Source organism: Thermoascus crustaceus (genome assembly GCF_041956765.1).
Source record: "Thermoascus crustaceus strain CBS 181.67 unplaced genomic scaffold VTN00scaffold_9, whole genome shotgun sequence".
Lineage (NCBI taxonomy): Eukaryota > Fungi > Ascomycota > Eurotiomycetes > Eurotiales > Thermoascaceae > Thermoascus > Thermoascus crustaceus.
Genome location: NW_027192535.1, coordinates 893589 through 919626, shown reverse-complemented (window position 1 = coordinate 919626; position 26038 = coordinate 893589). Strand labels below are relative to the sequence as shown.

The following is a 26038-nucleotide window of genomic DNA, read 5'->3' as shown; positions in this document are numbered from 1 at the left end:
CTGCGCTTCACAGCCTACGGGCCAAGAACGGTCTACATCGTACGTCTATTTTTGACCTCTTGCCCTTGCATGTGAAACGGTGGTTATCCTTCTCTACAAACTTTTTTTTTCTCCATGTCAAGAGGACTCTGTCCGCAACGGGATCCCGTGTAGACTTGTACAGACAGAGGAGCAGGCCAAGATGCGGTCAGGATGGTGTCATGGTCTCCGTCGGGGTCAGTCTTCGCTACCCTGCATTCTGTGACATAATTGAAAAGCAGCGCCCAGCCCGCCCGTCGCCTGCCCTCGTCCTCGCCGCTCTGATTGCTCCAAGCGGGCCGGTAACCCCATCCGAGGAGCAGAGCACGACACTCACCAGACCGGGCACGTGTTCTGCCCTGCTCGACGCCTCTGTCTTTCCTGTCTGCGCAGACCCTGCGGATCGCCCGCTGCTGACTGGCCGGCGCCGTGGCCAGATGGGGCGCTGCGCTGGAGCTACCCCGGACGCAACCACGTTCCCCGGCCGCCGACGTCAGGCCTCCTCGCCGCCCGCCCAAACAGCTCATTTGGCTTACCTAACAGGTACTACTTCCATAAGTTACGTCCCTGGCTCGCTGCGTCTCGTCCTTCTCCAAGGTTCGTGAACCTCGAGCCCGCCAAGGTTTTTCTCGTCCTCGCCCCCAGCCACTCCCGTCCTGCCGCCCCCTGCTTTTCCCCGGCCCTCTGGAGTGCGGGGAGGGAGCTGCGCTGTGCATCCGAACCATCCTGTCAGTAGACTATCAAGTGGATCTTTGTTGCGGTGCTCCCTACTCCATACGGAGTACGCGGCGTCTATTCCACAGCGCCTCACTGCAGACAAAGCGGTTATCTGATGCAGTCGCCTGAGTACCTGACGTTCCTACTGTACAAAGCGGAGGCCAAGCGGCTTGTCCAGACCCCTTGCAGCTCTCCCGTCATCCCTGACTGCAGAACTCGACTTACTCTCTTGGATTCCAAGATGTTGGAGCGACCTGCCGATCATACAGTGCTTGGAGAAGCCTACATTCACCCGTTTTAGTCTTACCTATGCCGTAGTACGGGGTACAGTACGCCTCACCATCTCCCACCGTTGAACCACAACGCCAGCCATACTGTACAAATTAAGCGATCCAGCAACCCCTAATACACAGCACGGATACGGTGAGTCAGAGACGTGACGACCCCTGTGCACAGTACACAGTACACCTGAAGTCACACCCCGTACCCCGTACTACGTGAGAAGCTTCTTTAGAAAAAGTGGGTACCAGATGCCAGATCACCCAACTCTATTAATTGCATCCATATTTTTTAGCCTGATTTGCAGCCAAGAAAGGGATCTAATGTCTTGGGGTTTTTCTTGGTCAATGGTCAGGGGGAACTTAAAGGAACTCAAAAACGCAGATGGGGACCCATGGGAGGTGATACTCGTCCTATGCGGACTTGGCGTTTTCATTCCATACCTATGTATGGCGTCGAACCGCTGCCCTAGGTTAGGTCAGGTAGCTCTGAGACAACGTTAAAGAGAAGGTTACCTCAAGTTCATCTTGAACGACTGTACTCCGTAACTGAGTCTCACCAAGACAACAATCAACGGGTGCACAGGACTACGGAATCGGAACAGCTCATCGCGAATAATAACAACCATAATAATGAGGCTGCGTAGGTAGGTACCTAAGGTGTACGTAGTCAAGCCAAGCTCGGACTTCAAAGAGATCACGAGACCCCCGTTAGTGGGACGGAAAGTGGAGTGTGCCCGGACAGTTGGTCTGCGGATCTAAGGCCTGTCTGTCTGCGCGGGCCGGAAACATCACTAAAAGTGACACGTCCACTACGGCAGAAGTTAGGTGAGGTAGAACGGCAGTACGGTTCGAGACATTCCTTGCGGAGTTAGTACCTAATTACCTAACTGCTCCTTAACATACTAACTAATGATTAGGTATTACGGACATGGAATCCCAGCAAACTTCTTCTGTGGAATTGGGAGACTTGTGCGGGAATTCTAACTAGTCGATTTAGATCTATTTTTTTGAAGACTGTTTGCTAACCTAGTCATGCTAAAAATAACAAGGACAAAGCCATGGCCCAGAACGGTTACCCCCTAACTTTACCTAGGTAGGTACCTAGGGCAAAGTCTTGTACACTACTTACTCGACAGGTCTAGTCCCTCCGTTTGTTTGGCGGCTCTTGTTCAGACTCGATCTTGACCCAGCTTGGACAGATCCAGACTTTCATACGCGTACATACTAACTGCACACACCCTTTCTCGAAGACAAAAAAGGAAAAAAAAGAAAATAGATCCAACGATAAGATCCACATCATCTATGTATCCGCCTAATCTATCTAGTCTAGTCTAGAAATTAAGCGTTACCGTCATCCATTCTCTCGGATATAAACTAACGCCATCGGAAATTAAATCATTCATTTCTCCGGAGACTTGAGTCTGAGACTGAGTACGAGTCCTGGCCCCTGAATACCTATGAAATGAAGTGAAGCCCCCCAGCCAGCAACGGTGCTCCCGGGTTCCCGGAAACTGGATCTCAGATCTTAGGTATCCACGTTCTCATCTTTCAGCCCCCTTTTTCTATATATATATATATATACTGTATACTTTATCCAGATGTGGTATAAACGGTTACCTACCTACTCCGTACAGACATTGTACTGTACTGTGCTGTACATTAAACTCGAATAATAACAGATCAACCGAGTCATGTCCGAGATTCGTTCATTAATACTAGAGAGACAAAAAACAGCAAAAACAAAAAACAACAAAAGCTCACTCATGTCAATGTGAGAGGGAGGATAGGATACTACAAAAAATTACCCCCTTTATTTTTAGGTAGGTAGTCTAACAGCCAGTATAGCTATTGATAGTTAACTGCATTGTATCGCTGCAACCATTTCATCTATTATTATTATCAATCTTATTTTATTGTTTGCTACCTCCAGGACTCGAAACAAAACAAAATAGATATGAAACCTAGTGCCTTTTCGCTTTCAGTTCTTCTCTTCTCTTCTACTTGTACAATACATTGCGGTTTGATGCGCTAGTTTGCATTGTTAATTAATCAAGTGCAGTAGCCAAAGAAGCCAACCAACTTAAGGAGTGTGTAACGGCGGACCTAAGACTTCTTAGGCAGAGGCTCGTTGGGTTTATCTTGAGGACAGAAAGCAAGAGAAAGAGATGACTAGGCCGTTACTAGCAATGTTGCTATCAGGATTGCTATATGAGTTGACCACGGGGTCCTAATCCCCATGGTTAAGGAGCGTCTTATATACATCCTGAGTTCTGCCCGGAAATACCTATCCGGTGGATCATGACTATAGATAGATCAAAGGATCCAGATGGATCAAAGGATTCAGATGGATCAAATGATTCCCCCTTGTCTGTTCTGCTCATGGTCTCCAGGCTGTGCTGTAACAGAGTGTGAATGGACTGCTGTGAGTCTCAGATCAGCTCAGCTTAGGTTCCTACAAAGTCCAGAGTCCAATCAAGTCCAGTGTTCTTACTTTCTACTTGCTGTATGATAGGATGGTGTATATACCTACCCATCTAGGTAAGTAGATACGGTGTACTTATTTTCCAGGCCGTACAGGCAGTGAATCGAGTCCTCTTCTCTCAGGTTGGAATTCCCGATGAGGGAAGTCTGCTATGACTGGACTGCAGAAAAAGAAATGGAGGGCATATCTATGCAGTCAGTACCTTGCAAGCAGGTCAACGGCGGACGGCTCTTATTCAACCTTGACTGGTTTTCTAGGACGCTTAACAATGCCTTCTTTGTCGACGCCTTGTTGTATGGATACGTGCGGTTATGTACAGTACAGTACTGGACCTTAGCAGCATTTGTATTTTTTCATAGAATCACATATCTTTGGTCCTTCTTTTTTTTTTGTTGCGGAGAGCAAGCAGATACACAACCCCCCTAGATAAAGATAGCTGACAAATAAATAATGAGTATGATGAGAAAATCCATTCTCTTTAATCAACAAAAACGAGTCATGACCAACGTACCTAGGTATCCTAGTTTATTGAAACAAGGTTCAGTTTTACGTATGTACCTGCCTAATGTACATACCCAAGTTCGACACGTCAAGGAAGATGGCTAATTTCGAGACTTACCTGGATAAATACCTCGTATAGATAGATCTATAGATATATACTCTGTTGTAGAAGTGAGGGTCTAGATATATAGCCTAGACTACCTAAGTTAGGTAGGTTAGGTAGGTATATTAGAAGCCCAGTATGCTTGGTTAGGTAGGGCTTAGTCTTAGTCTTCGATGGATGACAGAATACCAAATCAGCATATCTAGATACCTACCTACATACCCTTCGCGACAACCTTAAGAGCTGTTCACTTTCCTAGTCTTAATAATCCATAATGTCCCTGGGGAACAAACCTCAATGTTTGACATCTGGCCGGACCGGACCGGACCGGACCGGACTGGATGATGGGAAAGAAAGGGAATGCATTTCACAGAAGGCCCCTTTGAATCAATCAGCTATGCGCTCGGCTATCAACAATGAATTTAAAGCTCTGAAAGAAGGGATTGAAGCTTTTAACATATATATATATACATACATATATACCAATTAGCAAAAAGTTCAGGTACCATGCAGTAATGAAGTCCATTTCAGATGTGCTACCCTACAATCACAACGAGCCAGCTGAAAGATCGAAGCTATAAGCTGCGTTGTGAAGTTATGGTGGCTGCAAGAATGCTGATGAGACGAGAACCGGTGCCGATGTCGAAGTCCAGCACGTCCACCTGCATGCAGTTATATGAAAATACCCCAAAAGAGTCTACATCCCAATTGGCTAATCACTTAGATATTGGAATCAATGTCATTAATGCATGAAACGATCTGCAACTGTACCTGCAGGCATGATACATGAAACTAGAATATTCCAAACATCCAAACGCCCCAACCCATTCGTTCCCGAAACCCATCACAGTTCTCCAAAAAAAAAACCCATATTATGCTCGTCAATGTTATATAGTATACATGAAACAAGCGGGAGAACCACTGTCACATCTAACTACTTCCCACCAGCACTCCGTCCTCGCTTCATGTTCTCCTTGCACTCGTTGCAATACCACTTGACTGCACGCATATCGAGTCAGCAATCCGCAACTATATATGGACATCACGACAGGAGACCACTTACCATTCTTTCCCGGCGGCTTCGTCAACCCCACACACGACAGATGGAACCACTCGCGCGGACACGCGTCGTTATCGCAAGCAACCATCTCTCCGAAACTGAAATCATTGCAGTAGCAGTACCGCGGCTCGCCCTCGTCCTCCTCATCATCGCCCTCGCGGGATGACTCTTCATCCTCCATCCCAGCGGCATTCGACTGTGTGACTGCCAAGGCGCTGCTCTTCTTGTGAGACCGCTTGACCGGCGCAGCGGCATCCGTATTCCGGGAGGGCCGTGGACGTGGCTGGTTGGACTCCGAGAAGGCAGAAACAGCCGGGGTGGAGGTCTTAGAGGATCTAGCTTTAGTTGCAGTACCAGGTGGAGGCGGTGGAGGAGCCGCTGGTTCGCTGGCCTGGACAGGTTCCGCGGTCTTCACTTCCATGTCCTCTCGCTTTGGAGCCACTGAAGACGCCATCTTGGCAGTAGCCGCATTCGCAACATCGACCGTGGCCTCACGGTTCAGATCCGGAGAAGGCTGGGAAGCAGTTTCACCCTTGGAATTCCCTTCCTTGGCCGTGGTCTTTGTCTCCGTGGGTTTATCTATGAATGGGGCCACGTTAGAAAAAGGGGGGATTACCAAGGCAGGTCCAGATCCGGGAAACATACTGGAATTGGACACGCGGTTCGACGCGGAGGAGGATGGCCTTTGGCGTCCATTGGTGGCCTGGGAGTTGTTCTGCTGGGCTCTGGAGGACTGCGGCCGGGCCGCCGTGTTGGGTCCAGGACTTGGGGCATTCCTTGGAGGGTTGAATGTGCCAATTACCGGGGATGAGACCATAGATGGTGAGCCTGCGGTCGAAGTAGCGGTATTATTCCTACCATCGGGGTATTAGCAACTTCCTGGGTAGTCCGTGTATGGGTTCAAGGTGGCATACCTCTTCCGTGCATTCGCCGCCGCATTGGGTGCCCGGATCCTCTTCTTGGTAGCCTCCGTAGTAGGAGCCTCCTTGGAAGAGGCTCGTCCGGCAGAATTGCCGGTGGCGCTCAAAGACTGCTCCATCGCGGGTGCCGCCTGCGCTGGCTGTGGCCGATCGACCTTCCTGCGCTTCGCAGGGGCAGTCGTTGCATTCACGATATTAAGACCACCATCTCCCACAGAGTGGTCACCGCCCGTACCACCACGTGCCTTGGATGCGGCACCCTTGCGTGCGCCGCTACCACGAGTCTCATCGAAGTCCAAGTCTGCATGGTTGCGGCGGTGCTTCCGGGCTAGCACCGCTTCACGTCTCGCCTCACTGCGGGAGGCAGCTTCGGCTTCATGCAGAGCCGCATCGTGTTTGTGGGAGGCAGCCTCACGGCGAGGGCGCTCGTTGGTAGACCTAGCATCCTTGGCTGCGGCCTTGTTCGAGTAGGCCCAGTGGGTGAGACTACCCAGGCGCGATTCCTCGCTGATCTCACCAGAGATGTATGGGAAGATGGAATCGAGACGGAAAAGCTGACGATCGAGCTCATCGTTCGCGTTGGTGATGACGTGGTTCTTCTCGTCCGCGGTCATCATCAGGTCGGACAGGGTATGGCGGATCCGGTCGAAGAGCAACCGACGATTCTTGCTCTCCTGCGACTCGGCCATATGCGGAGAATCCTATTGTACAAGCATCGCCAGTAAGCATGAATTCATAGACACAAAAGTTATTAAGACCACCTACCCTCATCTGCGCATCCTCCCGGACCACGCCGTCAATGATCGGCGCCGGATTGGGAGGATACGGAACAGGCTGCGAGTCACAGGCAATCTTCAGCAAGTGCTGCAAATTCTCTTCCAGCGCCCATGCCTTGGCATCAACCTCCTTGAGCAAGGAATTATGGCGGCGAAACTCCCTCGGCAGGGCGGTAATGGCGTCGGTGAAGTGCGTGAGGGCCGGATAGAAGCCATGCGGAACGGCGGGGGTCGAAGGAGCATCTGGCGCAGAGTGACCAAAGGCAAAGGAAGAACGGCCAACGGTCTTTGAAGTGCGCGATGGGTTTGTACGGGTCTGGCGCACCGAATGACGCACACCCTGGGCTTGGGAGTTGGTCGACGAGGCGACGGCGGTCGACATGACTGCTAGGACCGATCAAGAGACTGATCCTGAAGGCGCCGAGACGCAGCTCAGAAGAACAAGAGAGGGTGAATCCAAGCAGAGAACACAGTGAAAGGGAGATTCACGACATGGACAAGCAGGAGGGAGGTCAACGAAAAACGATGACCAGATGAGGGTGAGGGACAAGAGGCGCGGGCGGAGAGGAGAGGAGAGACCTGAGCTTGTGATTTCCCATTCGGGAAGATCGGCGCTAGCCCTTTCCGACATCAAATGTAATGCTGACTCATCAAAGGCGGTGTCCGCATTGCACCAAATTTATATACATACCCAACATGGGCAGATCACTACTACAGAGCTGTTGAAGTAGAGAACGTACAGAGAACTACAAAGCAGTACAGAGAAGCAGCCTTGGACAGGTACTGTGTACAAACAACCACCTTTATTTTACACTCTATAGTATAAACCGGCCAGAACCTTGCGGCTGCTCCACTCCAACATGATCACAGCACGCTCAGACTCTGACACCAGTATGACCGACCATGAAATCAACACACTGTGTGACATGCATTCAACCAACGACAAAAGGAAAATGCTACAGAAAGAGACGGAATGATCCAATATGCTTCATCCAACAAAACAGAGGTTCTCTAGAATGCATGCCCATTACGTTGCAAAGAATGACCTCTTTCCCCTGCCACTAGTGCTCCCAGGAACAGATGCTGCGGATGATTTACTCACCCTTGAGCTTGCCCTGATACACAGTGAAGGCCTCCTCGAGCAGCTCCTGCTCTTCCTTGATGTGGCTGGCCTTGATACCAGTGGCCACCGAGGCGCTTGGGGGACGACCAGCGTAGAGGACGTGGCGGCGGTTGTGATGCTCCGTCTCGTTCAGGAGGGTCTCGATACGAGGCTGGACGAAGCTCCAGGCACCGGCGTTAAGAGGCTCCTCCTGGGCCCACACGATGTTCTTGGCGTTCGGGTAGCTGTCAAGGTTCTCCTTGAGCTGAGCCCATGGGAAGGGGTTGAGCTGCTCAACACGGGTGATGGCGGTGTTGCGGATGCCGTGGGCCTCGCGGTGCTTGACCAGAGCGGCGTACACCTGACCAGTGCAGATAATCACCCGCTCAACCTGCTCAGGCGCGTCGATAGCTCCCGAAGCGTGGGCCGGGTCAGGGATGATCCACTGGAAGTGAGAGTCGCCAGTGAACTCCTCAAGAGGCGAACGAGCGATCGGGTGACGGAGCAGAGACTTCGAGAAGAAGATGACAAGGGCTAGAGCAGTGGGTTAGTTTCTTCGAAAGTCAAATACAGACAACATTACAAAGGGTAACTCACGCTTGCGGAACTGGCGGTGGATCTGGCGACGCAGGATGTGGAACAGGTTGGAGGGAGTGGTCATGTAGGCGATCTGGATGTTGCAGTCCTGGTGCTGGCGCTCCAGCTTCTCCTTCGAGGGGAACACACGAGGCTCCTCGTTGCAGAGCTGCAGCCAACGCTCCATTCTGCCAGAAGAGTGCTCGGGACCCTGGCCGTCATAACCGTGGGGCAGAGAGACGACCAGACCGGAACGCTGCAGCCATTTGACCTCACCAGAGGCAATGAACTGGTCAATGATACATTGGGCGTTGTTGGCGAAGTCACCGAACTGAGCCTCCCACATGACAAGGGCGTTGGGCGAGGTCAGGGAGTAACCATACTCGAAACCAAGGCTGAAAGAGAAGTCAGCATACCTGGAAATCATCCCTTCACCATCGGAATTGCGGGGTTACTTACGCTCCGTACTCGCTGAGGGAGGAGTTGGAGATGACAAAGGTACCCTGGTTCTCGCTGATGTGCTGCAGAGGAGTGTAGGTAGCCTCGCTCTCCTGGTCGTGCAGGACAGCGTGACGCTGAGAGAAGGTACCACGCTCGACATCCTGTCCGGAGACACGGACGTGGTGGCCCTCCGCGACCAGAGAACCGAAGGCGAGAGCCTCAGCAGTCGACCAGTCGATGTTCTGACCCTCATCGACGGTCTTCTTGCGGTTGGCCAAGATACGCTTCAGGTTGCGGTGAACGTTGAAGCCCTCGGGAGCGCCGCTAATCTTGTCACCGATGTGTTTCAACAGGTCGGCGTCAACGCCAGTGGGCAGGTGAGGAAGGACCTCAGTAGCCAGCTCCTTGGGAGTCTTGAAGCCGTTCCAGGCAGAGGTCAGCCACTCCTTGCTGGTAGGCTGGTAGTCCTTGCTGCGGTCGAAGCTGTCGTTCAGCATGCCCCAAACCCACTTCTTGTGTTCATCAATGTCCTCTTTGGTGAAGGTGCCCTCCGTGATCAGCTTCTCGACATACTTGTCGAGCTGGTTCTTCTGCTGCGCGATGCGCTTGTACATCAGAGGCTGGGTGAAGGATGGCTGGTCGGTCTCGTTGTGACCCTGCTTACGGTAGCAGACGATGTCGATGACAACGTCGCTCTTGAAGGTAGCACGCCAGTCAGCGGCAACCTGGCAGACGTAGTTGACGGCCTCAACGTCGTCAGCGTTGACGTGGAAAACAGGCGCATCGATGGCCTTGGCGATGTCAGAGCAGTAAGGAGTAGAACGAGCGAAGCGAGGGTCAGTGGTGAAACCGATCTGGTTGTTCACGACGATGTGGATGGTACCACCGGTCGAGTAGGCCGGAAGGGAGTGGAAGCCCATGGTCTCGTAGACGACACCCTGCGCGGCGAAGGCAGCGTCACCGTGGAGCAGGACACCCATGGCGCTGTTGAACTCCTTCTCGTCGTTGTTGTAGTGCTGGATGGCACGAGTCTTTCCGAGCACAACGGGGTCCTCGGCTTCCAGGTGGGACGGGTTGGCAACGAGAGACAGCTGCACACGCTTGCCGGAAGGCGTAGGGCGCTCGAAGTTCATACCCAGGTGGTACTTCACGTCACCGGAACCCTCGTCGGACGGCTCGGCGGAGCCGGTGAACTCGCTGAAGATGGACTCGTTCGGCTTGCGGACGACGTTGGAGAGGACGTTCAGACGACCACGGTGAGGCATACCGATGACGATGTCCTTGATGCCGTGGTCGACACTGCGGTCAATCAGAGCCTTCATACCCGGCACCAGGGTTTCACAACCCTCCAGACCGAAACGCTTGTCGTTGGGGAACTTGGTGGCCAAGAAAGCCTCAAAGCTGGAACTCCAGATGAGACGGTCCAGGATGCGGCGCTTGTCATCGACGGAGTAGTTGTACGGCTGGGGGATCTCGAAGCGGTCACGGATCCAGTCACAGCGCTTGCGGTCGGGGATGTGGATGTACTCGACACCGTAGGAGCTGCAGTAGATCTTCTCGCATGCGGCGATGATCTCGCGCAGGGTCATCTTCTTGCGGGTCTCGGTCTCGAAGCGGGGCAGGATACCCGGTCCCAGGGTGAACTCCTGGTCCAGGTCCTTCTCGGTGAAGCCGTAGTGCTCCAGCTCGAGCTCCTTGGGCTTGTGGTAGCCGAAGGCCTCAACCTCACCACGGATGCCCAGGGGGTCGATCTTGGCCTTGTGGTGGCCACGAGCCTGGTACGCGCGCACCAGGAGCTGGACCTTCAGGTGGTTCATGATGTCCGAACCAGCCGCAGAGGCAAGACCCATGTCCTGCGGGACACCGCCGGTCGGGGAGGGGATGAGGTTAGGCGGCGGCTGGAAAGCCTGGGAGATGGGCATCTTGCCCTCCTCCATGTTCTTGAAGTAGGTCTGCCACGAGACGTGCACGCTGGAGGGGTCTTTCCGCCACGCGAGGTACATCTCATCAATGTAGTTGGCCGTGTTGCCCTGGAGGAAGGAATCGTTGGGGTCCTGTGCGACAAAAAAAAGCGAGAGGCGCAAAGGAGCGCGCGCATCCTCAGTCAGTCCATGTTCTTCTCTTCTTTTCCCTCTATGCACCAAGTCCACCGTCACCGTGATCCATTGGGTTATGTGTAGTGTAGCTTACCACCCCACGATCCGAGTCCTCCGCAGGAACCGCATAGTGTCTCCGGCCGTCGATGACGGCGAGAGGTCTCCGGGTCGTCAGAGACAGGTTGGCCCTGGCGCCAGAGGGAGTATTCCGGGCGCCGGACGAGAGATGCAGAGACCTCTGGCAGGCCCTGCAGGCGCTGCCACGCAGCAGACCGCTGCCAGAGGCTTTCAGGGTCGTGGCTCTGAGCATCGCGGGAAATTTTTATCGTCGGGAGGGAAGCAAACAGGGAGGAAGCTCAATGGAGGCACGAAGACATATAACAACAGCAGCAGGGATACAGGAGCGGAGATCTTTCTGGACCTAGACAAGAGACGAAAGGGACCAGGCGGATTTCCGAGTTGTCGCCGTCGCAGGCGTCGCGTGTAGTGTTCCCGGAACGGAGCAAAGGAAGTTGGAGGGGGGGGGGAAAATGTCAGATAGAGAACCAGGTGTCGACTAGAGCTGCCGTGCCACCTGCCAAAACGCGGGAGTCATCAGAGAGACGGGCTCTCTAGACGGGGGAAAGGGATATGAAGAGCTTAAGTTCGGGGAGAGAGAGAAGAAGAGGAAGAAAAGCGAGGACAGGCATGGACGGTTTGCCGGGAGCGACGGTTATGACGGCCGCGCTGTGGCTGCGCTGCCTTCCGCCCGTCTTGTGCAGCGCTCCTGAAGTCCCGAAGCCCTTCTCGGCTCCAGCCACAGAGCGTCGCCCGCTGGGCCCCACGCCGGCCAATGCAGTTGTCCGGTTATGTCAATATCCACCGCGCTCCTGGTTGGCAGTCTCTCGTCCAGTCGTTGCGGCACTCGTGACGGCCGCTCGTGTCCTGCTTTACTCATCAGGCGAGCCTTCTGAGTCGAGATGCCACGCTTGGGATGGAGGGCGGCGTTGCCTCTCAACTGGTCTTGCAGAAAGAACGCATTTTGCACGATGATGTATCGATACAGGTAGACTCAACCGCCCTTCCCGAGAAATACTATATACACCGCAAAACCATTATCCTCTGGCAACTTCTCAGCAAACAGACAGAAATAGAAATACCGCCCGAACTCCGCGCCTGTCCGCATATGGATATATCAGCCCAGAGCACCTGCCACGCCAGCAAACATTAGTCGCCCTATGTCCAGATTCGTCATGTCATGCCCCTAGCTCAAACAGGGATGGTGAGGTCGATCCCTTCTAGCTGCCACCCTAGAACCTCTAGAAGCCTGGTGGGTACATGTTATATATATCCTAGCACATCCTGGCCATATATATATAGACAGATCCCGCTCAGATCCTTCCCTGCACCAGAACCTCCCGCTCGTACACCTCCATCTCTCCGCTGTCCCCCGTGCGCCGTCGCTCGAGCACCCATTTGCTCGACCCGTCCTCGTCCGTCTCCTTCACGTAGCTGATGCTGGCCGAGCTGCTCGCCCGGCTGTGCGACCTGCCCGTTCCTGCCTTCACCTTCGACCGCTCGTCTCCGTCGCTCATCGCTGACTTCCCCGCGTCCAGCTGGGAGGCAGATGTGAGTATCGGACTCGCCGGTGAGTTCTCCTCGTCCGATGGCCGGAGTGGCGAGTTGGGCACGTGCAGCCCGCTCGTCGAGTCCAGGTTGGAGTTGGCATCCGCGGGATTCAGGTGCGCTTCCTGCACGCCTGGGAAACTCGCGCGGTTTGACGACGGCTGCTGCGGGTGCGGAGCTGGGCTGCCAGCGCTGCTGCGAGGAGCACTCGCGTTGCTGCCACCCCACGCATCCTGTCGCAGCTTCATCAGTGTGCTCATCTCGTCGTCGATGCTGCCCATGTCAACCAGCTGCGCCAACCCCGGGCTCGACAGGGACGGGTTGGAATGAGCGGCGTTGTGCGCGGTCAGCGAGATGATCGAGTTCCGGGTGCTCCATTCGCTTCTTTCGGTGATGGGCGTCAGACTGGGCTCCCGGAAGTTGGCTCGACCGCTATGGCTGCGGGTGAGACCTTCGATTCCCCGGGGCCCAAAGTAGCCGCCGTAACTGAGCTCGGAGCTGCAACTCCCATGGGCGTGAGCGTAGAACCCGAATTCTCGCCCGTAGAAACCCTCATCATCGTTCTCCAATGCCTCTGCGTTCGCCTCCGCAATGATAGGATCGTCGTCAAATCCGTCATCGTCGTAGTTAAAATCATCAAATACATCCTCAAACCCCATAGCGTCCACCGTCTGGCTCAGGCGGCTATCGTCCGACACCATTCCCGGGTGTGAGTCGGCTGTTTGGGAGCTGCTCTGCTGGCCGATGGACTCTTCGCTCACGCTCGTGTTCCGCTGGAATCTTCCGTTGGCTGCAGCCTCGTTGGCCACTTTTTCTAAAGCGCTGTGGAATGCCTCCAGGTTGTGTTCCGAGAGCACACCAGATTGGGCCTTTGGAGGAGGCCCAATACTGGGCATCCGCTCGGGAAGGCAATTCTGCACCTGAAAGTCGCTGGCCAAGCTTGGGACATGTCTAATGCTTTGGTCTTCTGTGGACTCTTCCATGGATTCGTTTCTTTCGTGGGTGGTGCCGTTGGATTCTGTCTTTGCCTGAGGCACGACAGGTACCACGACTTTCCGCTGATAGAGATCGCTCGTCTCATCGTCGAATATGGACTCATCAAACCGCTCTCCCGCCACTTCAGCGGGAAGTTCCCCGAAATCGCCATCGTCGAAATAGAAATCACCGTCGTCGATCGACTGGTTTCCTCCAGTTCCCGCGCCTGCAGAAGCTGGCGGCTTCATCCCAATGGGTTCTTGATTCTGAATATTAGTACGATTCGCATCCTCGTGCTTTGCGGAGCCTCCGTCCGCAGGTTCAACAACTTGAACCTGGGTATCCTGTGGGGTGTGAAGCGTCACTGAGCTAGGGTCTACAGGACTGACCGGACTGGCCATCACCGTAGGCAAAGCAGGCGCAACCAGTGACCCTTTCGCTATCTTTCCCTGGCCAGTGAAGTTACCGAACTCATCCTCATCAGCGTCGACATTCACCCCAGGAATTCTCTCTTCCAATCCATCATCGTCGTTATCAATGTCATAGTCGTCAAACTCATCTTCATATTCTGAGTCGCTATAGTCCGTCTTTTTCAGCTCCCCCTTTGCTGCCTTTCGCGCGGCTTCCTTTTCCTTGTGCTTCTCTTCCAACAGCTTCTCCTGAACAGAGGAGCCAACGCCGGTCATGTCAAAGCTGAACCTTGACGCATTACTCCTAAGATGCCTTGGTAGGCCAGAAGGTTGTGGTGCAGCATTGTCAGCAGCCCCCTGGGGTTGAGCCTTAGAAGATGAATGCTTCAGCGGTGGCTGAGCAGGTGGTTGCTCAGAAGTCTCAATGGTCTGTTTGACAGGCTTATCATTGCCGTCCGGCAATCTCAAAGGTAAATTCTTAGCAAAGGTAGGAAGTGAAGGCGACTCGCCATCGGAACGAGGAGGCGGGTTCGTCAACAGTGGCGATTGCAGATAGCCTTTATTCTCGACCTGAAGGACATTCTCGTCATCTCCAAAATGCTCTTGGAAGACCGGTGAATGTTCACTACGTCGCTTTTTCTGCTCGTTATCTGGGACATGTAGCTCGTTGTTATGATATCCGTTTTCTGCACCATTCGCCTGCTGCTTGTTTGGATCCTGCGAAGCAGAACGATTCGCAGACACATTCCGGCGCGGTCGTGGCGCTGAAAAGTCATGGATGATCTTCCCACGTATTCTGGGGTCGTAATCATCCGGTAGTGCGGGAACGAGATTCTGAGCACCGATATTGAGACTTTCAGAGCTCGACTTGGACAGGTGTGACGACCGTCTTCGAGCCAGAAGAGACATCGGATTCAAGAGATGAAGCTTCGTCTTCCCCGACTTCTGATGCATATGCTCCGCCGTAAGATCATCCTTGCGAGACGTAACGTTATCCAACTTGAATTCCTTGGGCGAAGGCATCGCCTCCCCTCCAGAACCGAGCCGCATATTGCCTGCTGTTATCCCCCCGTGCGTAGATGACCGTTTATTTTCATCCGACGACTGGCTCTGAGATCCCAGGAGTCCTTTTCCAAACGTCAGTTTCCACGGCGAGCTCGGTTTATAAGAGGATTCGGGCTCAGAATGATCCTTTGATGAAAGCGTGAATGACTGCTGCGAGTGATTGGACTGGGTCGTAATCACAACGGGCACCTGCTTGCTCTCTTCCGGGCTCGAATGGGGGCGGGAAGGGCGTTCTGAATTGGGCGACGGCACACGCAGCGTGGTGTTGTTGGTGGGAGACTGTCGTGAGGTGGTGGTAGTAGTACTCGAGCCGGAAACCCCAGTTGCAGTTCCAGTTCCAATCCCAGTCCCAGTCCCAGTGTTGTCCGGCTTCTTCTTTGTTGTGTCCACATCCGGCGGCTTCCCGTTTAGCGGAGAAGGGGAATTTGTCTCGGACTCGACGATCGTATCTGCGAGCGTCGGCGTGGGCGGGATGCCGGGGAGCTGAGGGGGGATTTCTGGAGAGTTCTTTGTCGGCGCTGGAAGCGGCGAGTTGGGAACGGAAGACGAACTCGGCCGGCGATGATCTCGTCGCCAATACGAGAAGACCGTGGAGGGTGCCATCGTCTCTCTTCCACCTCTCTCTCTTTCTATCTCTTTAAGCACCTGCAGTGCCGTCACGCAGATGATCGCACTGTTTCAAGGTGCGGAAGATCGTCTCATTGTAGCGACGCTGCACTGACCCTTCGACTCAAAACGGGGTTCCAGGAGGGGGAATGCGAGATAGCTTAGCGGCTACAAACGCTGCCTCGTGCTTAGGCAGACGACGACGACAAAAAAAATATCGATAGATGGCGAAAAAAGGATTCGATATGTTGGCGGGCGCATGCAAAAAAAAAGAAAAAAGGGAGAAAAGAAAAGAAAGGAGGCGATTTATACAGGCCTGTTTAGATTGATGTATTAATCTGATCCAGTCCACTAGAAGCTGGCTCCCGAAGCCGCGAGGTTTGGGCCCGTGGGGCGACGTAATCCTCCACTCGAGCACGAACACGAGAAGTTGCTGACAGCGCGTCGAGTATCGCTAGGGAAGCCACGGGTCATATACCTTATAGAAATTGAGTAAACAGAAATACTTGGGCTCCAGATCAACAGTTTAAATCGTAGCGGAGGGCCTCGTCTCGCCTACTTCTTGCTGTCAATGGCTGCCCACCTGTTTTACTAACAACCTTAGGTACTACTGCTGTGTGCAGCTCAACAGTCAACCAGCCCGTGTTATTCCACGTGCTGAACATGTGGATACACGGCGCCGGGCAGCTGCCTGTGCTATTAAAAACCCACCTTGAATTGCTTAGCATTCAACAGAGAGAAATAATAGGGCTGTGGCCATATGCTGAATCAACATTCATGCACTTTAATTCCCGCGCACCATCGGCTATGCTAATTGTACATACAAAAAAAGAGAAAAGAAAAGAGAAATTTACTAGTTTACAAGGATATCACTTGAAAGAAAGATCACACAGGAAGATCCATCCCATTCACGACGCCAGTATGCATACGTCCAAAGGCCTCTACACCAAAGCAAAAGAAATGATGAATCCGAAGAGGAGCGGATTATCTCACGCTCTGTCTCCAACGATCGATCATATCTCGTTGATTGGGGTCGATGGTCGGCTGCGCCATCTTGGGCTCACGTACGTGTGGCATATCATACCCGAACGTGCCCATCCCCATCTGCCCGATGAAGGCATTACCGTAGGCGGGCATCCCATTGTATCCGTAGGGAGTCGTCATCCCGTAGCCTGGCTGCTGAGGAACGCCCGCCGTTTGATACGTCAGGCTGGGAGGGAGAGTAAACATAGACATCCGGTTTCCGTACATCTGTTGGTCGATCGGTCCACGGTTGAATTGTGGATTTCCGTTTGACGGTCTTCGGGCAGCCGGGGCAGGATGCGCCTGGAGAATGTCGGCCATACTTCTTCGAACCTTCGGGGCTGCACCTCCTGCAGCCTGCTGTGCTTTGGCCTCCTCTTGAAGGCGTTTTCGGCGTTGACCCAGAGTCTCTTCCTCCGGTGCAGGTTTACTCTCCGCTGCAGCGTCGGCGGACTTACTCTCCAGCTGGGCTAAAACCTCGCTGGCGAAATCGCCGCCCACGACGGTGCTTGTCCGGTCTTTCGCTTTGAGACGCTGGAGGCGCTGAGCCAAGGTCTCCCCCTCATCTCCACTGTCCGCCTCAGCGAGCCCCGGAACTTCCAGCCCATGCATGGTGCTTGCGCGCCTTACTGGGCTAGCGCCGTGAGCAACGTGGCCATCGCCTCGTAGCCTTGCGCGACGTCTACTCAGCGGCTCATTCTCCTCAAGCTCTCTTTTCTCCATGAGACCTAGAGGTCGGCTCTCGTTCACCATCGAATTCTTGCCCGCGAAGAGCACGCCCAAGGGCACATCTTCGTCCGGCTCAGCATCCTGCTGATGTGCATCGGGCGCTTCCCATGCCAAGGTAACCGGACGCTGTCGTCTTGCTTTGCTCTGCAGCTGGGCGACTGTGTCCAATTCCAAGAGAGTCGAATGCATTCCGTTGGGGAAAGCAGTGGCAGCAGTACGATTCCGCAGCTTCTGTTGTCGTTTTCTCATCTGGAGTTCAGCAAGGAGCGTGGTCGGTGGTCCAAAGTAAGCTGGATCTTCTTCCTCGTTCCCCTTGACCCCTCCGGCGTTCTGGTCCGCTTCATGCCTTTCCCCGTTAGCATGATAGGAAGTATCTTGGCCGTTATGAATGCTATCTCTATCCTCGTTATATGCATCGTACGTAGACCTACGAAGGCGAGTGGCCTCGGTAGTAGCTTCTGCAGCATCAAGCTCCGTCTCCTCTTGCGCCTGACCTGACAAGACACGACTCTGTCTGAACTCTGAGGGAACTGTGCTCTGTCGCAACCCGAGGGTGCCTTTGGAGTGATGCTTTCTCCTCTTTTCTTCTAGACTTATTGAGGACGATTTCGGTCGCTCACTTCCGTACACTTCAGACCCAACATGCCCAGCAATGGGGTGGTCAGTAAATGCCGTAACCGGTGCATGTGCGGAGGCATCAAGGATACTGTCTAGTGTAGCGACTGCAGAGTTCTCCTTCATCTGGATATCCAGATGAGCAGTAGGTTGGTCGAAGAAGACACTTGCGCGAAGCTGAGGCGGAATGTTTGTTGTAAGCCTTTTACTACGTCTGTTATCGGTCGCCCCTTCATCCTGACCAGCACCCGAAAGCCACGGTGCAGATTTCCTATTCTCCGCAGCGACAGCGTCAAGAAGCTGAGTACGACGTTTCTCACGTTCGGACGCCGGGGGTCTCTTGGATAGTCGCTGGGGCAAGTTCAACATCATAGGTACCGGCGCCGGATAATACACCATGCGTTCTCCCTTTGGAGGTTCCCTGTAGTGTTCTGATCCACTCGCAAGTGGTGGTTTGCTCAGGGAAACGCGCCGTGTCATATCCGGTCCTTTCCCGTGGGGAACGAAATGCACGCCATCAAAGTCCCTAAACAGATTCGTAGCCTGCCGGTATGTATCGCCCGAGGCAGCTGTCATAGGGCGATCATAATCCACGAGTTCTTCATCTTGCACGGGTGGGAGCTCAATGGGCGACTCGGACTCACGAGAATCCTGTACAGGTTGCGAATGGCTGATGTGAGCTTGCGGCGGGGGTTGAGGAGGGGGGAGGATAGGTACAAAGGGCGTAGCTCCGTTCTGTTCTTCCTCATGCTCAGGTTCAGGTACCTGTGCCAATCGAGATCCAGCAGAGGTAGAGCGATAGCGTGTTCCAGCCTGGGAAGATGTCCCCGACCGAACTGAACCCTTGGGGGACGAGACATAACCCCCAGGAGAGTATCCACCGTTCCTCGCCGCATTGTTGACACCGATTATGGAGTTTGAGATCGAACCTGTGGAGAATTTCCGCGTGGGGGATTCGACCCCATGGGCAGCAGCAGAGGAAACGGAGGACCGTCTTTTTTGCTCGAGGTCCATCTTCCGAAGCTCTTCCCCGATGTCGGAATTCAGGCTCAGGCGCTCCGCGGTCCTCTCCAGCCTCTCAACATTCCCGATGTATGCCCCTTGCAGCGACTGCAGGTCTGGGGTAGGATGGCGCAAAGCAACAGGACGGCCGCTGGAGGGGGTTCGCACGACAGGCTCAAGCTCAGGGGACGTGGAACGCGGCGGCTCAGGATCGGCCGTCGGTCCATCATGCTTGGAGATCGGTTCGGTCTGGCGGGTGCTAGATCTCTTTTCTTGATCAGGATCGGCAGGGACTACATCGTAATCGTCGTCTTCCACCATATCATAGCTAGTGGACGTGAGTGAACGGATCATGGAGCCCAGGCGTCCGACGCTATTGGACTCCTCCGTCGTCCTGGCGGTTTCCATGAAGGACCCCCCACCCAGGTTGTCGAGGTCGAGAGTAATCGGTTGGAACACATTGTGCTTTGGGGATGGCGATGGACTTTCTGAGGTGTTGGAACTGCTTGCGTTAGAAACGACGTCTTCGTCGATCTGGGAAATGGCGTTGTAAGCCATTTGGGCGGGCTGAGGAGCAGGAAGCGCAACAACCTTCCATAAAGAACAGATGAACTATTGCGCAAACACAAGGAGCCAGCAAAGCTGATGGGAGCACAGGGTTTAAAGTGATTTTGCCGGGGAGAAAAATGGTCAGACAGGGATTCACTGTCTGCAGATGACAAGCACGGACTCAGGCTGCGGCACGCTCACGCGCTGGATAGGAGGACAGGGCAACCGACGCACAGAGAGGATTGAGACTCGGGCTAAATTTGGATGATGAAGTGGGAACCCTGCGAATCTTGGATTCCTGTTTGACACATTTTCAAGAAACCCCGGAGGAACCGCTGGTCTTGAACTGCCACTGAGTGTCGGTATCTGGCGCCGCGGGACTCTCGACCAGCCATCACTGCCCGAGAACAGAGCATACCAAGTGGGCCAGGACTGTCGGTAGCGTTCGGCTGCGAGCCTCGCTGGTGGAGCCTGCCGTTCACCAGCGTGCGCATCCAGGGTTCTAGAATCCCTCCACTGCTTACGCTGCCTTTTGGTTTGGGACATCTGCCTCGAGCGCAAGCACTGGTGACATCCTCTCTAGTCCTCTCTGTGTTGAATGTCTCTTCGGTACCACCCTTTCCTCACTGTCAGTGCATCCATTGAACTGAAGTCCCCGTTCTGCTTGATCAATCTGCAAGGGGCAACATGGCGTTTTGCCTTTGTTCAAGTTGTCTGTCGCCCGCTGCATTCCAGTACATTCTACGTACTATTTTTGAGAGCATCCCTCAGCCGTCTGTCAATAAGTACTGTATGTACAATTGTTGTCAAGCTTGTATGACCGTTTCGCAAAGCATCAGCAGAAGCTCCTCTTTAAACCATCCTCTCCTGCGTGGCTGGAAACAGGTACTGGTGAGATCAAGTCTAGGTGCTAGTGGTTCGCCGTCCTATGCTTATCGCACTATGTAACGCGCTTTCAAAAAGCACTATTGATCCCTTCGACATGGAAAAAAAATTTTTAACTACTAGGCTATTTACACGATGTCTGAGTGAGCAGGCAAGTCTTCGAAAAGTACTGTGTCACCTGCAGAGTACGTCACTGTGCGGCTATCCATATAAAGATGAGTAGGTTTTTCATGCACATCCTGCCTGCGGAAATACTGCGAAGGAAATTTACCGAGAGAACATAGCAAGCATCCATGTTAGCCAAGTCTAAAGACTGATCGTCTCAGCAAAGATAAGCTAGCTCCCAAATCAGCTGGTGATGAGCGGGCAGTGCGGGCTCTTTGTTATCTTTCCTCACAATTTCACCTTCAGGCCCGCGGCTCCGACAGGAGGCACGAGGGCAAGGTCTACTGCGAAGGCCATGGCAGTTAGACCATTCAGAAACCCGACAGCCCAAATTGTAGAAATAGGGAAACTGGAAATTAGAAAAGAGATCAGCAGTCACTTGGCCTTTACTTCGGAAATGACAATATGCAGAAACCATGGATGCATTTTCCAGCTTTGCCAGATACGCACGATACGAGCCGTGTCAAGACCATGCGACTCGTTATCGGGATCCCGCGATGCGCCAATTCGACGGTCACCGCTATCCAACATGACAAAAACGGGCTTGTTGGCACCACAGAAATCCTTATCAGGGTTTGTGGAGTGCTGAGTCGTGCATGGGTACCCAGTTGAAGATGTGGTGAAGATGCAGGAGATAGGGTACCTCCTTTATCACTGGGCGCCAGCATGATCACCGCCGGGGTCTGCGACAGGATATCTCCGCTTGAATGCAAAGAGCACTCTGTGCACGCAGGTTTTTTTGTTTCCTTGGGTAATGCGGGGATCTATGGAGATGCCTAGGGGAGACGATCATGCTGATCAGCCGACCAAAGGAGCACCTGACCAGGGAGATGATAGAGCTAACAGGACAGCCGAGTTCCGGTCATTATAGTTGAGAATTAAGCAGAGTTAGTGAATTTAAGCGCCGAAAGACTGAATATAGACCGGCTTTTTGAGCGAATACTCTTGACAAGCTATGCAAGGTCGTCTTAACACCAAAGCCAAGTTAGACACGTGCCATATCCATGTGTTCTTTAAACACTGTAATCCACACCGGGCCATCCCGGCAAATGCTGGGGCTAGGCAACCAAAAGGGAACCGTTGCTATACCATCACAGTTGTTTCAAAGAAGTGCGACTATCATTTTAGATACGCAACACTTTTCTTAAAGTCTACTCGTCCGCGTTCTCTATAGAAAAAAAAACCCGACTGTCTTCAGATAAACCAAACCTACAGGCAGACATATGCCTGACAGAAGACTAGGGATGATTGAGGATGATATAAAATACGACGAGACTTGGAGAGTCTTGAGTGGACTGTGGCATCGCATGAAAGCCTTATGGCTGCGTAGCGCGGGGTCCTTCAGCACGTTCGACGAGGCTGAGTTGGTCCCAATCGCGGTTTTTGAAAAGTGCAACCTCCTTTCGAAATGTGCGTTTCGAAGCCGAGTCGCACTTATGATTACCACGCCTCATCGTCTCCAATATCGTAACGGGGAAACTGATGACAGTTTGTGAGATAGACACAAATGGCTACTGCAACGACGGAATTTCGCCATCAGGATTATACGGTCGGATGGGTCTGTGGGTGTATCTTCTGTTGGAGATTCTCTGGGACACATGCTTCACCGATGCAGGAATAGGATCTGCCTTAAGTCAACTCCCAAAAGATCTGGAAGAGACGTATCAATGTTGTGTGAAGAGAATAAACCTCTGGGACGGTTGTGCTCTAAAAGTACTTAAGTGGGTTAGCTTTGCAACCGGGCTGCTTCACATTGAGGAACTGAGGGAAGCTGTTGCATTTGACCTACAAGATGATGTATGGGATGCTGAGAAAATACCTCAGATGGATTTTATTATTGGCTGCTGTGCAAATCTTGTAACTGCAGATTCAACCAACAATTGTGTTCACTTTGCACATTCCTCTGTGAAACAATATCTCAAGAAGGACAGAAGAACCTTTATTCCAGGCTATCCTATTAGTGCAGAAGAAGGTGACCTTGAGTGTGGAGAGCTCTGTGTTACTTACCTCTCTTTCTCGAACTTCGGTCTTCAACTAGAGAGGAGAACTAAGGAAACAGTGGCAATCGACACTCCAAATCCAATTTATCTAGCAGGTGAATCACTGGCATCGCCTCTCGGCAAGCTTTTCTCCCGCAAAAAGAGGGTACGAGGTGCTTGCAAACTTACCTTTCACAAGCACTGCCGAGGTCAACTTCAAGGATGACAGCAGTCGGACACCACTCTCATGGGCAGCAAGGGAGGGACATGAGGCAGTGGTGAAATTGCTGCTTGAGCATGATGCAGACCTGGATTCTAAGGACCATGATGGTCTGGCCCCTCTAATGTGGGCTGAAAAGCATGGTCATGAAGAAGCGATGGAGATACTTCAGTCCAATAATGGCCTGGCATGCTAAACCAACCATAAGTCTGGATACCTCGTTCAATATCTTACCGGACAGCCCATTCACCTCGCCTGCCGATTCCTACTCGGCTTCTTCTCCTCTGCAATGCCTATATCTGATGGCGATCCTCCTCACCATGACGGTCTTCCAAGTAACCAAGGTGTCCGACGAACCGAAGATGCTCTTCACCGCCGCCAGTGTCTAAGAGTCTAACCCTGACCATGTCCGAAGGGAACCAGCAATACTCGTTTCTGACGTACGCCGTCGGAGAGATCTTCAAGGTCATTGGCGAGAAAGGCAAGCTTTGGCTTTCTAAGAACCAAGAATATCATACCCATCAAGTAGGGTGGATATGTGAAGGGATTGATGAAGAGATGTGAAGTTCGGGACTTTGGGACCAGTTGAAGCTCTTGGTTCTATCTAGCGCCTATATCAGAGAATATGAGACTGATAGAGAAGGAATCTGATTGACGGCATTGAGCCCAAATTTATAGGCAAGTCCCCTTCTTTGAGCGCTTTAGAATGCTCCAGAAGCCATGGCTAATTTTTTGATCTCAAGACTGCAGGTTCAACTACCCGAGACCTTTGATTCCTTATATAAAGAACTCGGTATCCCGTTTTGACTGAGATCCCCGAATCCCCCGGATCCGTGAAGGTAAGACCGGGTTGCGGTCTCATACCGAAGGGAGCATTCCGGTTGACTCGAGACCACGGAATTGTACAATATGGAACAAAAACTTCGCCAAGCTTGCGGTATAAATTATGTATACCATGCACTTTACCTGGACGCTTTTGTGTTGTATGCTTCGTCACAATCCATCTGCGGGATTCTCGGTATCGAATGCAGTCCTCTGGATAAAAAGCCATTGCCGGAGGAGGTGTTGGCAGAGACTAAAATTCTTGAGAAGGTGTTGTGTGAATTCATGGTATATAAGCCAAATACCTAACTGAACATACTCTTCATCAATCTATCTATATCGTGCTCGCAAGTGGAGAAGACAAACTTGGCATTTATGTGCCAAGTAAGGAGAAAAATCTACATAGATGACAAGAAATACCTACTGGTAGAAGCTTAGACTGTGTAAGTACGGAGTACCAACGGAGTATCATATCGCCATACTCCCATACATTAAGCTGGTGATAGAAGCTCTCTCATCGGTCCGTTGGTAAATTTCCAAAACGGAGTGACAGTATGCCTGAGGGTAGCGTCTGCGGGAAACGTGTCCCACGTGATCCAGCGCGACTTTTGGGACGCGACAGACCAATCTACTGGGATCCATTACTAGCAGCATAGAAGACGCTCAATTCGACTTACATTTTCCGTTCGACAGAAGCTGCCGTCCAATATGTCCTATTACGATATCGATGCCATATTAACTGATGCACAGGTGAGTCTCCCATACAGTGCTTCAACAAACCCCAAAAAATGACCTAGCTAATCCCGCCGCTAGAAAATCCCATGTACATTTGAGCTTGAGGTTCCGGGGCTTGGCATTTTAGAAGGCAATCCGGGCGAAAATGCATGGCGTTTCATTTCCCTGCGGCCTCTTTCTTATCATCACCTCACAGGACTGATAATTTCATAGATCAAAGCGGGGACCCGCGTCGACCTTCCACTATGGCTCGGAGAGATGCTTTCCATAGGGTAGGTCACTCGCGACACCTATTCTATCCAATAGCCTTCCTCAGCATCTAATTCTGGTTAATGATCACAGTGCCCGACTGGGAACCTCTCGTCTAGTCACCCTTGACCTGCCATCTGCGTTGTCAGAAAGGGTGATGAACGCTCTCAAGGCGGACCCGCGCACCGTCGATCTACGCTCCCTAGCACCCCATTTCTATAGCCTAGGCGTTAGAATCCTAGAGCTCTTCGAGGAGGAGGAGATGGTAGATATCTTGAGTGATGTATGTCAAATCGCAACGCTTTGCATTCAGCGTTTCAGAATACTGATAGCTGTTTCCAGACGTTTAGAAAGCGGGCAGCAGAGATTGCGGACCACGCACATAACCCGCGCGGTGCTCTCGGAGAGGGTGCGGAGTTTTTGCGAGGCTTGGATGAGACGGAGAGGCAATGTAAGTCACTCATTACCAGAAATTCCAAAGGGTGTCCTTGGCTTATTGACCGTATAACGCAGTATTCCGTGTCGCCCATGAAAGCGCCAAGGAGATGCGTATCTGGTCTGGAGAGGCGAAGAAGAAATGATCAGGAATGGGATGGGAAGTTTCGTGCTGTTCAAGCATATGAACGGCTGGAGCAGGTCTCGCCAACGTACGATATTGCAAAAGGGTCAATTCAGAATCACGACTAACAATGGCAATAGCAGTTAAATGCTATTTGTGTTAATAGGGAGCTTTTTCTGCTCGTTGATATCAACCAAGTAAATTGTACATGTTTTCAAAGACCAGAGAATGATCCCCAAACTTGGAGAGATCCCAGGAAATCGATCGTGCCGGTAATTTGCCAGGCTAATATACCCTTATGATAGTAAGTGGAAACAAATCTTGTTGGAAAATAAATATATGTATAACTTATCATGGTTGGACGTTGACCTTATGATGTACGTGCCAATTGGGAAAGGCTCTCGATCCCCTAATTCTATATGACCAGTATACACGGCTGGTGTTCTGTCTCTTCTGAACACTACCTAGAAAGGATAGGACATGCAATTAGTCCTGATAATAAGCATCTCGACCCAGCTCCAAACCATGAAATGTACGGAAGACTGGAAAAAAAAAAGAAAAAAAAGAAACATCGTCATGGAGGATAACCGGGCATTATTCAACGGGGCCATCATTAGACGATGTCAAGAGGTTTCTTTTTGTGTCCTGTTTCCAGTCCGGGGACCAAGGGAGAGAATCGTACCCAAGAAGACATCTGCAAAGTACTAATTGAAGTGTCTTTGTCATTGATTAATGATGAGGCTGCCCGTGACACTTGCGACTCAATACCTTG

General features: G+C 52.3%; 5 protein-coding genes across 5 annotated transcripts; 1 reads left to right on the top strand and 4 right to left on the bottom strand.

The window, feature by feature from the left end:
• Window positions 1-5036: 5036 nt before the first annotated feature.
• Window positions 5037-7240, bottom strand: VTN00DRAFT_10309 (uncharacterized protein; the record flags this gene model as incomplete). Its single annotated transcript, XM_069426951.1, has 5 exons — window positions 5037-5101; window positions 5166-5741; window positions 5808-6016; window positions 6077-6783; window positions 6848-7240. The coding sequence occupies 5 exons, from the start codon at window positions 7238-7240 to the stop codon at window positions 5037-5039; spliced, it is 1950 nt and encodes a 649-aa protein (XP_069284071.1).
• A 712-nt stretch (window positions 7241-7952) lies between these two features.
• VTN00DRAFT_10308 (uncharacterized protein) lies at window positions 7953-11383 on the bottom strand (the record flags this gene model as incomplete). Its single annotated transcript, XM_069426950.1, has 4 exons — window positions 7953-8494; window positions 8558-8931; window positions 8996-11031; window positions 11168-11383. 4 exons carry the CDS (start codon window positions 11381-11383, stop codon window positions 7953-7955), a joined length of 3168 nt encoding a protein of 1055 aa, XP_069284070.1.
• Window positions 11384-12443: 1060 nt separating this feature from the next.
• Window positions 12444-15731, bottom strand: VTN00DRAFT_10307 (uncharacterized protein; the record flags this gene model as incomplete). Its single annotated transcript, XM_069426949.1, has 1 exon — window positions 12444-15731. One exon carries the CDS (start codon window positions 15729-15731, stop codon window positions 12444-12446), a length of 3288 nt encoding a protein of 1095 aa, XP_069284069.1.
• Window positions 15732-16718: 987 nt separating this feature from the next.
• VTN00DRAFT_10306 (uncharacterized protein) lies at window positions 16719-19661 on the bottom strand (the record flags this gene model as incomplete). The annotated part of the gene is made up of 1 exon (XM_069426948.1): window positions 16719-19661. The coding sequence occupies one exon, from the start codon at window positions 19659-19661 to the stop codon at window positions 16719-16721; it is 2943 nt and encodes a 980-aa protein (XP_069284068.1).
• A 4770-nt stretch (window positions 19662-24431) lies between these two features.
• Window positions 24432-25288, top strand: VTN00DRAFT_10305 (uncharacterized protein; the record flags this gene model as incomplete). Its single annotated transcript, XM_069426947.1, has 6 exons — window positions 24432-24473; window positions 24537-24605; window positions 24672-24730; window positions 24801-24990; window positions 25050-25158; window positions 25221-25288. 6 exons carry the CDS (start codon window positions 24432-24434, stop codon window positions 25286-25288), a joined length of 537 nt encoding a protein of 178 aa, XP_069284067.1.
• Window positions 25289-26038: the final 750 nt, after the last annotated feature.